Source organism: Perognathus longimembris, chromosome 28 (assembly GCF_023159225.1).
Source record: "Perognathus longimembris pacificus isolate PPM17 chromosome 28, ASM2315922v1, whole genome shotgun sequence".
Classification (NCBI taxonomy): Eukaryota; Metazoa; Chordata; class Mammalia; order Rodentia; family Heteromyidae; genus Perognathus; species Perognathus longimembris.
Window position 1 is genome coordinate 38,008,336 of NC_063188.1, and position 13,910 is coordinate 38,022,245.

Below are 13,910 nucleotides of genomic sequence, written 5' to 3' on the forward strand. Positions count from 1 at the left end.
AGTTACTAGCTGTGTATATGTTCCTTAAACATCTTTAAAAAAATTGATTTATTGGGGCTGGTAATATGGCCTAGTGGCAAGAGTGCTTGCCTCCTATACATGAAGCCCTGAGTTCGATTCCCCAGCACAACATATATAGAAAACGGCCAGAAGTTGCGCTGTGGCTCAAGTGGCAGAGTGCTAGCCTTGAGCAAAAAGAAGCCAGGGACAGTGCTCAGGCCCTGAGTCCAAGGCCCAGGACTGGCAAAAAAGAAAAAAAAAGATTTATTTATTGTCAAAGTGATGTACAGAGGAGTTACAGTTTCATACATAAAGCAGTGAATACATTTCTTATCAAATGTGTTACCTCCACCTTCATTTTCCTCCCACCTTTCCCCTCTTCAATTCCCTCCCTCACCCCCAAGTTGAACAGTTGGTTTACAGCATATAGTTTTATAAGTATTGCTGTTGCATTGGTTTAGCTTTTAATCTTTGTCTCTCCATTTTGATGTTCTCCTTCCTTTCTCTACTTCTGATAAACATATATACAATACACAGGGTACCAAAATCAGTTACAGTGACATCAGGGGTAAAACCATGGAGAAGAAAGACAAAAGAAAATAATTTCACAGAGTACGTTGACCCTAACAACAACAATGATAAACCACTTATTTCCATAAGTTGGAGTTCATTTCGCTTAGCATCATCTTATGTATTCATATGTACATAGCTATTGAGCTATTGTGATTTTCTGCTAGGACTATCCTAGACGCGCACTAATTATTATCAATGAAGGAAACCGTAGAGTCCATGTTTCTTTGGATCTGGCTTAGTTTACTTAGTATGATTTTTTCCAAGTCTTTCCATTTCCTTATGAATGGGGCAACGAATTCTTAAACAACTTTTAAGGATAACAGATACAAAGAATTGACCACCCTTTCTGCATGAATAGTCGTCTATTCACTGTATGTTAGGGCAACAAACACAGATTGTGCTTGTTGGCTTGGATTCATATACAATGATTCCTAAGTCCATGAATTTTGTTTTCTGTGGTAAGCCTTAGAGGAATCATGTGAAGTACATTTCATTTGGTTTTGTCACGCACCTATCACCCTACCAAAAACAAAATAATACAGTCTTGGGGATTAGGAAATTTCAGAATGAAAAGTTCAAATGTCCTTTATCTTCAGTTGCCGGGAAAAAGCATAATTCCAACTTTATCAAGGAAAACAATCCAAATATAAAAGCACAGCCATAATTTTACTTGAACACATCAGAGAGCAGATGTATGCTGATTCCAAAAGTCAGGTTTCTCCAGCAGTGTCTGGAAGCACTAATCCTTGGCCCAACACCATTGCTTCTAAGATTAACTTTGGGCCCATCCTTGGAGTTAGGAAAATGTGCAGATATCTCCAAGCACAGATGCACTCATGTCACAGTGAGGCCAATTAGTGAATGATCTGGATAAATGAACTAGGAAGTCAAGAAATGCATGGCATGTGAATAAACAGAATTGTACCCTGTAGGCATGCACAAAAGCATATATACCACCATGAATGAAGTAATAGTAGTCAAACTATTATGCTTTATAAGCTTTGTGAGTTTTTTGTTTTTTTTTTTTGGCCAGTCCTGGGCCTTGGACTCAGGGCCTGAGCACTGTCCCTGGCTTCTTCCCGCTCAAGGCTAGCACTCTGCCACTTGAGCCACAGCGCCGCTTCTGGCCGTTTTCTGTATATGTGGTGCTGGGGAATCGAACCTAGGGCCTCGTGTATCTGAGGCAGGCACTCTTGCCACTAGGCTATATCCCCAGCCCCAGCTTTGTGAGTTTTCATGTAACCAAGACAGAAATCTTTATTCGGGAAGGAACTTTACTAAAATAAGGAATGCATATTTACAAAACCGGTGCTATCACATGTGCATGAAACATATTGGAAGAACTTCAAAAGGCATCCAGTACGCCACAAGTAGACCCATAGGCATTCATTGTTTTTCAATATTTTGGGAGAGGTCTCTATCAATCAGACTGACATTGTCACTGCTGTGACCAAAACACTTGCCATACACAAGCCAAGGGAGAAAATGTGTATTTAGGCACACAGTGTCTAAGATATGAGCGAAAAGGACATGGCAGAACAGAGTAGTTCACAGGATGATGGCCAGGAACAGAAAGAAGTCTGTGGCATCCAGCAAGGAGTTGGGATATTACATAGACACCAAACATTTTCCACCTGCTGTAATGAACTTCCTCAGGCTGGTTCCCAAACCTGCCTGAAATGGCATATCCATCTAGATAGAAAATACTGAGCATATCTTCCAGAGAAGGGTATTTCATATCCAGACTTTGGCAGTTTTCTACTTGCTTTTATATTGATACATTATTGTGTTGGGATCATGTAACTGCACATACGTGGATTCCTTGTCATTATGATTAAGTGCTACGTTTTAGAAATGTGTAGCATAGACTTCATAAAATATGGAATACTGAGCCCCAAGACCTTTGCCATCATTAATTATCATCAACTCCTAACAGAGATGGCATGACCATAACCCCAACTACTTGACTATTGCAGGCAGGAGTATCATTAGAGTTGATCTTTGGAAAATTTAAGAGATACTATCTCAAAAAATAACAAAACAAATCAAGGAGATAAGGGTATGGCTCAAGGCCTAGAGTGTTGGCCTAGCACACACCAATTTTTAAAAGGAATAGGAAATTAAACATGAAAAGTCACCTGTTTACCATCACGTAGAGTTGAAAACTAAATGCCAAGACATATATTGAAAGCTTCAATATGGATATTTTAATCTGACATAAAATATTAAATCAATTTTTATACTTATGTTTTACTTTATTTTCCATTCACACTATCGTTTGAGCTTAGTACTGTTCTCTAGTTCATTATTCAGTAACCTCTTGCTTGAGTTAGCCAATTGAGTGTCATGTTCATTAAGTCAATTTATTGCTGCCTATGTATTTTATAATATGTAAAATCAAGAATTAAAACAATAGTATAGAGTATTTTCAAGACTCTTAAGTATTGTTGATAGTGTACTGATGACAAATTGATACCTAGAGGTAAGATACAACCTGGTGAAATAACTGATCATAGGAGCTCTCACCTCTAATCTTAGCTACTTGGAAGATTGAGAACAGGATGATAGTGATTCAAATGTCTCTAGGGCTGGTATTTGTGGGCTCCAATTACTAGCCAATGTGTGGGTACAGTGTAAATAATCCCTGGGTTCAGGAGAGACTTTTGGAACACAGAACAAGGGTTCGGGTACATTCTGTGTCAAGTGCAACCTGGCCAAGGCTGAAGGGCCTACTTTAGGTCCTGTCTGATAATACAGAGTCTTGGGAAACTTTTAGGCCCAGTGAATGTAATGTTCATCCCTATTTACCCTGGAGCACTTTGCAGGAAGATGCGGGCATGGAGAGCAGAAGAGAGAAAACTTGTCTGAACACAGCTATCTCTAGTATGTGGTCAAGTGGAGAAAGTTCTCTCACAAGAACGAGAATGTGGGCAGTGAGGTATACGGGTAGAAGTTATTCCCATTTTTTTTTACTGAGTGTTGGGCAGTGCAGTGTGTGCTCATGAAGATCCCATGTACAGCTGAGGACTGCAGGATAGAGCCCTTTTAAAACAGCAGAAGATTGACCTCTGTGAAGAGGACCAGAAGAGAGTAAGATACTTTATGGGGAAGGACGTGACTGCAGATCTGGTGGCCTTGAAGTAGAAGTTCAGACCAAAGAGTGCATTTCAGGAGCGTTAAAGGTAACCAGAGTTGAAACAGATTGCTTTCCAAGCTTAACTAGTAAAGTGCAGTGCCCTCTCTTTCTGTACACTCCATTTCTGGGCTTTGGCTTTTTTTCCACTTGTCCACCACAAAACTTCTTTGATTTTCTTCAAGAAAAAAACACTAGTCCTATTTTCCCTTCTCTTAAGGCATTTTAAAGACCCTAGTTGTTCCTCCTAGAAGCCTATGAAGAACTTGTTTCCTCAACTAGGATCAGCAGTTTATTTACCAAAGCATAGTTGAATGGACCTTTCCTGCTTCATTTGTGAGTTAGCGTCAGATCTTATACACATTGTCTCTTCTTTACCACCTATTTCAAGATAATTCCATTGTGTAGACGACAAACAACAACAGCAACAAATGGCCACAATTCAGAATAATCCCATTGAAGCAGCAAGTGGGGCCCAATAGCCTGATTTACTGGGATTGAGACATTCACAAAGTAGATGTTGAATAATATTATACTTTCTTAGTTATGCTTCAGAGCAGTTAGGTTATAGAAATAGCATGTGACTTATTCCTTTAAGGGATATGGACGGCATTTTTATTCTTGCAGTTTTTTCTTGCCTCTTCATTGTTTTGGGAGAATTCTTTTTTTGCTTCATTTTCCTCTGTCTCTGTCTCTGTGTCTCTGTCTAGCTTTGTCGGTCTCTATCTATCTCTGTCTCACTGTCTCACTGTCTCTCTCTGTCTCTCTGTTTCTCCCCTCTCTCTCTCTCTTTCTCTCTCTCTCTCTCTCTCTCTCTCTCTCTCTCTCTCTCTCTCTCTCTCTCTCTGTCTGTTTCCTGCACTGGGATTGAACTCCAGGTCTGGGCACTGTCCCACAGTTTTTCCTGTTCTACCATTTGCTACTAAGCTCTGTTAAAAAATTATTATTGATTGGTGAAATGAGTGGATGCATTTTCCTGCCCAGACTGGCTTTGAACTATGATCCTCAGATCTTAGCATCCTGAATAGGGAGGTTAACATACATGAGCCATTGGCCCTGGGCTCCCCCTCCTAACTTTATGTACAAGATTTAAGCCCCGGGTTTTCATGTAAGTATTCAGATTTTGGATCCAGAGAAAGAAGTCAAGAAAGCATTCATTGTTTTTGGCAAGATTTACATAATTATTGATGGGTATACAAATTATCTTTGGTCTGGGTTAATTGGGTGTGGAGCAGTTCTGGACTTCAAACTTTATTATAGAGCTATCATAACAAAAAACAGTTAAGTATTAGCACAAATATAAACCTGAAGACAACTAGAATAGACTAGAAGACCCAGAAGTAAACCTATATTCCTACAGACATCTAATATTTGACAAACAAGCCACATATACTGGAGCCACATATACTGGAAATATAAGAGTTTCTTCAACAAATTCTGTTGGGAAAACTGCATATTTGAAATACTGAACCCGATCCTGGTATGTTACTTTGTAGTAATATCAATTAAAAATTGACCAAATCCTCACTATAAGATATGAAACTCTGAAACAACTATGTTAAGGAGTAGGAGAAACAGTAGAATTATTGGGACAGGCAGAAATGTTCTGAGTAAACTCCTAGATATTCAGCAAATTGGAGAGAGTTGACAAATGAGAGAATGGGAGAAGTTCTTTGCTATGCATGTCTGAAAAGGGCCTATTATCTTGAATATAGAAAGAGCTCAAGAGACTAAACCATCAAAGCATAGCCTAACTAGTAAATGGGGAAAGGAGCTAAATAAAGGCTGCTGAGAAGAAGTAAAATAGTCAATAAACACAAGAAGAAAATTTCACCATTTCTGGCCATACAAGTGCAAATCAAAACAAAATTGAGATTATCTCACTGCAGTAAGAATGGGCCTTATCAAGAATACAAACAACAGATTTTGGCAGGGGGAGGGGGGAGATTATTCTGTTAGCAGGAATGTAAACTGGAACATCCACTGAGAAATTCAGTGTTGAGATTCCTCAAAAAGATAAATGTAGAACTATCCAACAATTCCAGTGATACTTCTCTTGGAAATTTATCCAAATGATGAACAGTCAGTATACAGTAAAGACACTTACACATCCAGATTCATTGCCACACTATTTGCTAAATCCATGTCATGGAAACAGAAGATGCCATTCAATGGACTAATTGATCAAGAAAATGTGATATAAACATATAGTGGAATTTTATCCATCCATCAAGAATTGTAATATTATATCATTTGCTGGAAAATGTATAGACCGTCAATAAAATCACGTTAAGTGAAGTAAGTAGGGCTCAGAGAGACTAAAAATATTTATTTTTCTGTTACATATGGAAGTGAAATCTAAATTATAAATATGTGTAAACAGATACTGTGTTATATGCCTATATACACAAACATGTTAACTGAAATATGGTAGCATACAGAAGTAGTTTCTAATACTGTAACTTCCTTCACCAACTAATTTACAGTTTAACAGTGTAAATACCAGGAAGCTGGAAGGTGTGTTGTCAAAGGTGGGGTGGGATCAAGAGAAAGAAGTAAATGCATGAAGTTAGGAAGGCTGGACCAATGCAGCCATAACATGAAAAATAGATAGACAGATAGACAGATAGATATAAAAATGGAAGTAGGAAAAATGAAGACATGAGTCAGATCAGGAGAGAAGAGGACAATAATGAGAAGTTGCATTCATCAAGATGCATTTTACTCACAAACTGATGATGAGTTGAAAGCTGTTTGTAAAACTACAAAAGGATAATAAAATAAATACATAAATAAATTTGGATGTGGAATACCAATGTTATTATATAAATAGTTGGAAATTTGATTTTTTTATCTCTACATATAAGACATTTTAAGTTTCGGTTTGACTATCCTAGTGTCTCAGAAACTGATGTTACTAATTCCCTAATAACCTCAGTAAATTTAAGGAAACATTTACATATGTGTTCAAATGTAGCAATTTTAAAGTCTTAGAGACTGAAATGAGAAAGAAATACTTGGAAATATGACTCTATTGAGTTCAATCATACATGTTTTTCTGTTGCCACCTACGGTCCCTGATAATAAAGAGAATGGATCAATGTTTAGTTCATAGTGCCTCTTAAATATTGTGAATTGAATAAATCGTATATTTTAATATATCTATCTTAAGGAATTGCAAGAATTGATATGATGAGATTTTCTTTTTGTTTTTGTGCTAGGCTTGGGGTTTGAATTTAGGGCCTGGATGATGTCCCTGTGGTTTCCTTTCCTTTTTCTTTCTTCCTTTCCTTCCTTCCTTCTTTTACTTCCTTCCTTTACTTTCTTTCCTTCCTTCCTTCCTTCCTTCCTTCCTTCCTCTCTCCTTCCTTCCATCCCTTCCTAACCCTTCTTTCTTTCTTTCTTCCTTCCTTCCTTCCTTCCTTTCTTTTTTTCTTTCTTTCTTTCTTTCTTTCTTTCTTTCTTTCTTTCTTTCTTTCTTTCTTTCTTTCTTTCTTTCTTTCTTTCTTCCATTCTTTCTCGAAAATGTAGTGCTCTACATGAGGAGCCACAGCTCCACCTCTGGCATGTTCGGGGTTAATTGGAGAAAAGAACTTCAAAGACTTTACTGTCTTGGCTGGCTTTGAACCTGGGTCCTTAGATCTAAGCCTCCTAATTCCTGAGTAGCTACAAATACAGGCATGAGCCATACATGCCTTTTCTTTATATTGCTTATGTATTTGCTACTCTTTATTTGCTTATCATCTGAGATTTATTTTATCCCATATCTTAATAGTTACAATTATATTCTATCTCTTTATGTAGTATTTCTTTCATGTATTATACAGTGTTGCATCTGTAGTCATAAGTTTCTTTAGTTGTTTTCATTGAAAGCTCTATTTATCCATTAGTCATGAATGATAGCTTTGGTGGATAGATTAATACAGGCTGACAATTGTTGAGTTTCACTACATCATTCATTTCAATTTCACTATGTCATTCTACACTTTTCTTGCTAGTTAAGTTTATTCTATTGCCATTTAACAGGCTTACCAATGTAAGGGTCTTGGTACTTTCCTCTTATACATTTCAGTATTCTTTCTTTGTTCTGTACTCTTAATTTGTTCATGACTTTGTGATGTGAGTGATTCTTGTTCGTTGGACATTTTAGAAACCTGTTTGTACCTGGATGAGTGTTTTCCAATATTTGGGAATTTTTCTCCTACTTTTATTGAAGACATTTTCTATTCCTTTAACTTGAATCTCTTTCCTCATACTATGCCCATCATTCCTACTTTTGGTATCTTTGTGTCCCTACTTGATGCAATCCCATTGGTCAATTATTTCTCCAATTTGCTGAATTTCTGGAATTCTACTTAGTAAAGGCCTTCTTGTCCTAGTATCGTCTACTGTTCCTTCTACTTCTTGTACTAGTTTCAAGATTTCAAATTTTAAATTGAGGTCTTCGATCCATTTTGAATTGGTAATAGTACAAGTTTACAGACTAGGACCCAATTTCAGTTTTCTGCATGTGGACATACAGTTTGCACAGCAAAAATTGTTGAAGAGGTTTATATCAGATGGCTCTATATATGTGGGTTTATTCCTGGATATTCTAAGTTAATATTTCCATGGTTTTCATACCTATTGTTATTCTACTACCAAGTTATTTTTGTTACAGAAACTCTGTAGTAAAGATTTAGTCTAGAATTGTTATTCTTCTTTTCTTTCCTTTTTTGGGGGGAGGGGAGTCCTAATTTCTTTATATTTTGGGGGCCTTTGTGGTTCTGTATGAATATAAGATTAGTGTATTTATCTCAGTGAAAACTTACACTGGGATTTTGATGGGTTGCACATTGAAATTGTCTATAATATTTGGAAGTATGGCATTTTTCTCGGGGAACACGAAGGAATTCCGCCATCCAAGTTACTGGGAAGCAGAAGGTTTCAACCATCTGTGTTACTGGAATTCCGATCGATCTCTACCTCTAGTGAGTCTGAAGAAATTCAGACATCCGGGTCTCAGGCTGAAAGTCTTTGGACTACTGGGTAAATGAACTACCAATCTGGATGCAATCCTAATTGGTCAATTATTTCTCCAATTTGCCCATCAATCTGGACTATGTAACCAGAAGTCTGAGGCAATTTCACCTTCCGGGTAATCAGAAACCTGAGATAATTAAGCTATCCGGATCACTTGCTGCCCAAAGTACATAAACTATCTCATAACTGGACAGCCAAGGGATTACGTATATCCGGAATACTTGGGGTTGGAATAAATTAGGTCCTCCGGAAAGCTGGACAGCGGAGGGACTTCATACATCCGGTCCATTTGGAGGTGGGTAGGCCATCCGGCCAACTGACACTCCAGATTTCTGAGCATCGGGGTCACCGGGAACCGGAGGGAATTCAGCCTACGGTGTTGCCAGGAGCCAGAAAGACCTTAGCCATTCAGGTAATTTGGAACCGTGGCCATCGAGGTCATGGAGTTTGAGGGTATTCTGCCAACCGGGTATCTGGGGATCTGGAAAATTCGACCCTATGACCGTTAGCTGGAGGGAATTCGGCCATCTGAGGCCCAGGGAACCCGTGAAACCTTGGCAGGACCCCTGAGGCAGTTTGCCCTTCAGGGTCACTTAGGGCCCGAGATGTTTAGGCCATCTAGATCATTGGGTGTTGGAGAGATATTGAGCATCTGTGTCACAGGGAGCCCGATAAACCTCAGCCATCCCAAGGCAGGATGAGCATCAGGGCCACTTGGGTCACAACAAGGCCTGTGACCGCTGACTCTGAGGGAATTCTTTCCTTCTGCTAACTGGCATCCCGAGATATTTCAGCCATTTTTGTCACTGACAAGCCTAAGAAACACAGCCTTTTGGGTCAGTGGGAAGCCACAGGTATTCAGACAGCCCAGTCACTCAGAGACAGAAGTAACTCAGAGATCTGAGTAACTGTGAGCTGGAGGGAACTCAACAATCAGTTTAACTTGGAGCTCAAGTGAAGATGCAGATATAGGTGATTCAGAGACTGGGGAAGGCAGGCATGAGGATAACTTGGAGCTTGAGGGAACGCAGAGATGAGGATAGGAAATATGGATAGCTTTCAGAACGAGCTATTTCGGCGCTCTGGAGAACTCAAGGACTGGAGTAACACGGAGATCACTTAACTTGGAACTGGGGATAGCTCAGGGAGAGGGTTAACTGGAGCCCAAGGGAATCTGAAGAACCTCAGAGTTTCAAGAACCCGGAGCCCAGTAGAGTTCCAAGCATCTCAAAGATTCAGGAAATTATAGATCAGGAAAACTCAGAGTTTGGGGGAGCTTGGAGATGGGATAGGAAATGTGGGTAAGATAGAGGTCAAGATAACTTAGAGCTTCTTGGAAATCATAAATCTGGTAACTAGGAGTGAGAAAAACTCGGAACTCAAGTGAACTTAGAGCTCAAGAGATTCGGGTAACTCAGTTATTGGGGTAACATGGAGAGTTGAGGGAACTATGAGGGAGCTCGTAGGTCTTGAAAATTAGGAACTTCAGAAAAACCCTGGAGATCAGGGTAACTTGGAATGCCAAGACACTCAGAGCTCTAGGGAATTTGAAGCTACTGGAAACTAAGAGATCAGGGTATAACTTCAAACTGGAGAGAAGTGGGAGACATTGGTAATTAGCGCCTGGGGGAACTTAGAGATCCTGGGAACTTGTAGCTTAAGGGAACACAGAGATCCAGGGAAATGAGAGTTCAGGGTAACTGGAAGATTGGAATAACTCATAGCTCTAGGGAACTCTAGACTTGGGTAGCCTGGAGGTCAGGAGACCTGAGAGCATGAGGGTACTCAAAGATCTAGGGAACTTGGATCTAGAGAGAACTCAGATCAGAGCTCAGATATTCGGACACTTGTAGATCCAAGTATCTGAGTAGACCTTGTCTCTTCAAGGGACTCACCTTCTTTGGGCTAGCCAGGAGTCTGTCTCCACATCCTTGTGATTGTCAAGCTGATTGATCTAGATAGAGTAGTCTGTTTCAAACTGAACCCATTGAATCCTTTTGTGGCTAGTGGAACTTTGTGTGTGGGTGGATTAGTGAAACATAATCACTACCAAATATTTGCAGCATGCTCTGTTTTTTGTTTGTTTGCTTTGCTTTGTTGTTTTGCTGGTCCTGGGGCTTGAAATCAGGGCCTGGGTGCTCTCCTTGAGCTTATTTGTGATTAAGGCTAGTGCTCTACCACTTGAGCCACAGCACCACTTCTGGCTTTTTCTAAGTAAATTGTAGATAAGTCTCACAGACCTTCCTGCCCCAGATGGCTTTGAACCAGGATCCTCAGGACTCACTCAGGCTTCTGAGTAGTTAGGATTACAGGCATGAGCCACAGGTACTTGGTTGCTGCAAGCTCGTAACAGGAATTGAAGGGCTCTGACTGCTAAGCTTCTGGGTAAGATTTTTCTGACTCTTTCATTTAAGCAAATTACCATAGTATCATTTACATGTGCATGAATTGAAAGTGTTCTGCCCTAACTTACCTATGATCAACATGTAGCAGTCTAGCTAGATTTCTCAACAATCCAATTTCTGGTTACTCTGCTATGTGTGATTATCTTCAGTTGTCTAATAATTTAACACTCTAAAAATCCCTTTGAATGTAGCTGGAGGTGTGACTAAGTGGTAGAAAACTGATCTAGGGAGTGAAAGCACTGAGTTCAAATTCTCATACTTCAAAAAATTCCTAGACTTGCTACCCTTCTTCAAAAAGATGTGCTCTTTCTTGAATCTTACTTTGTTTATAGTTAATTTTATGCCAGACTTTTAGTTTTTGCTGCATAGATATCTACCTATTTATTGTGTTTAATTTATGTTATGTTTAAGTGTGTTTCATAATGAAGAGCAGTATTCAATTATATCTTGTTGACCTTATCATTTCTTATGGGGCATTTCAAAAAGATAAACTTTTTTATGTTTAGTTTTTGACACAGGTTCTCCAGTAGCCTAGTCTGGCTATGAAAATGGTGATCTTCCTGTCTTAGTCTTCCATCCAGTGCTGAGATTACCCTTGTATACCATCATGATGGGCTGATTCAATACTCCTTAATGTTACTTTATGAAATAATTCAAAACTTTAAAAAGTTGTACTGAGCACCTTCACCCAATATTCATAGCCATAAAAATCACCCAAACAGAGATTAAGTGTATTTCAGTGTGAATAAATAATTTATGAACTTTCCTTAAATTTCATAATTTATCCTATTAGTGCTTTTTTTCCTCCCCCCCCCCCATTCCAGGGATCCTATTCAGGAGTCTGCATTGTATTTGGTCTTTAACATCTATGATATTTTGGAAGAGTCCTGATCAGGTACTTTTTAGAATGTATCTGTGATTGGTTTGTCTGATGTTCACTTATGACTAGATTTATGTTATGCATATGTGGTAAGAGTATCCGTTTTATTGTCCTTACTTTTATCTCATTGATGAGGGAAATATTCACATCATAATGTTTTGCAGATAGCCATATATATGGTATCTGAGACTACAGAGATCAAATGCACAATGACATTTATTTGGAACCTAGGAGAAGAAAGTATCACATAACAGGAAGAAACACACCTTCTGGAAGAAAATTAGCAAGCAGAGGCTGTGTGGGTACTTTTGGTTACAACAGGATGAAATGGCCTATGTTCTTCAGGGGTTGATTGACCTGACTATTACTGTAGCCTGGTGGGAAACATAGTATAGTCAAGGATAAGTAGGCACTGTGCTGAAGTCCACTTGATAAAGAGAGGAGAGAATACTCTGGCTACTGGATCACTTTCATGGGAATATGATAAAAAGGAAAACTTTTGATTTGGCTAGTCAAAGCCCTCTATAATTTTCCTTCTTTGTCCTATCCTTATCTGGTTTTGGTATCAGATTAGTAAAGGCTTCTTATAATCAGTTTGGTAGCATTTCTTCATTTTCTCTTCTATGGAATAGCTAGAGGTGTGTTGAAAGTTGTTCTTTAAAAAAATTGTTGGAACCAATCAGTGTATCAATCCCATCACATGATCTTGGTTGACGGTTTTTAAATAAACGTTTATTGAGTGTTTGCAGGAAGGTGTTTTAACTCTACAAGTCAGTTCACTTCATCAATGTCATCCCTCATATAGTTCTCCTGAGAGACTCTTTATTACTATTTTATGTTGGGTTTTTTTTTTTTTTTGGTCAGTCCTGGGGCTTGGACTCAGGGCCTGAGCACTGTCCCTGGCTTGTTTTTGCTCAAGGCTAGCACTCTTCCACTTCAGCCACAGCGCCACTTCTGGCCATTTTCTGTATATGTGGTGCTGGGGAATTGAACCCAGGGCCTCATGTATACGAGGCAAGCACTCTTGCCACTAGGCCATATCCCCAGCCCTCTTTATTACTATTTTAATCTTGCTTTTTATATATATGCCTGGACTTTGAACTTGGCTTTTTGCTTGCTCAGCTTGCTTGCTAGGCTAGTGATAGACTACAGGGAGCCCTGGATTTAAAAACAATATCTTTATTGTAAAGGTGATGAATGAGGGGTTACAGTTACATAAGTAAGGTTGATAATGAGAAGCCCTAGATTTTTCTGTTTATTTTAGACATGGATTTTCAATGACTTTTCTGCCTAGGCCGATTGTGAAGTAGGAGCCTCTAGATGTCAAACTTTTGAGTACCTGGAATTAATGACATAAACTACTAACCTAGATAGTAGTTTCTTAATTCAGGAAATAAGACCTTTTGCATTTTAAGATACCAACTCTCAGGAGCTTTGCTGAATTCCTTACCCATATCTTAAGTGTATCTTGTTACCTTGTTCATCAGTTTGCTTGACTTGTCTTTCTTGTCATTATTTTAAGTCGGCTTTGAATTCTTTGGCATTTCAGTCCTTTATTTTTTATTTTAATTTAAAAATGCTTTATAGTTTTTCCAACATATTTTTATAAGATACATTAAGATATAATTTACATAAGATAAAATATGATTTTTTCCAATTTATTGTTATTTTAGTGGTGATAGTGTGGTTAATTTTACATCCATCTGGAAGTAAGTGCATTTCCTTTCTTATAGTGTCATCTGTTCCCTCATTTTTTCCCATTCCCTCTCTCCCATCTCAACCCATGAGTTGCACAGTTCACTTTAATCAATGTCTGGTGCAGCCAGTGCACTCCACTGCTGTACTTTAAAATCAGACTTTAAAAACATACATGTTACTTTTATAGCATGTCTACAGC

The 13,910-nt window shown here is 38.7% G+C and overlaps 2 protein-coding genes across 3 annotated transcripts in view; one reads left to right on the top strand and one right to left on the bottom strand.

The window, feature by feature from the left end:
* The window catches only part of Bex5 (brain expressed X-linked 5), an 851,362-nt gene that overhangs the window by 344,929 nt on the left and 492,523 nt on the right, over positions 1-13,910 (bottom strand). The window lies entirely within an intron of this gene.
* The window catches only part of LOC125343010 (melanoma antigen preferentially expressed in tumors-like), a 29,114-nt gene continuing 24,965 nt past the window's right edge, over positions 9,762-13,910 (top strand). The window contains exon 1 of the mRNA XM_048335341.1: positions 9,762-9,831. Coding sequence (XP_048191298.1) covers positions 9,762-9,831 — 70 coding nt within the window. The remainder of the gene's footprint in view (positions 9,832-13,910) is intronic.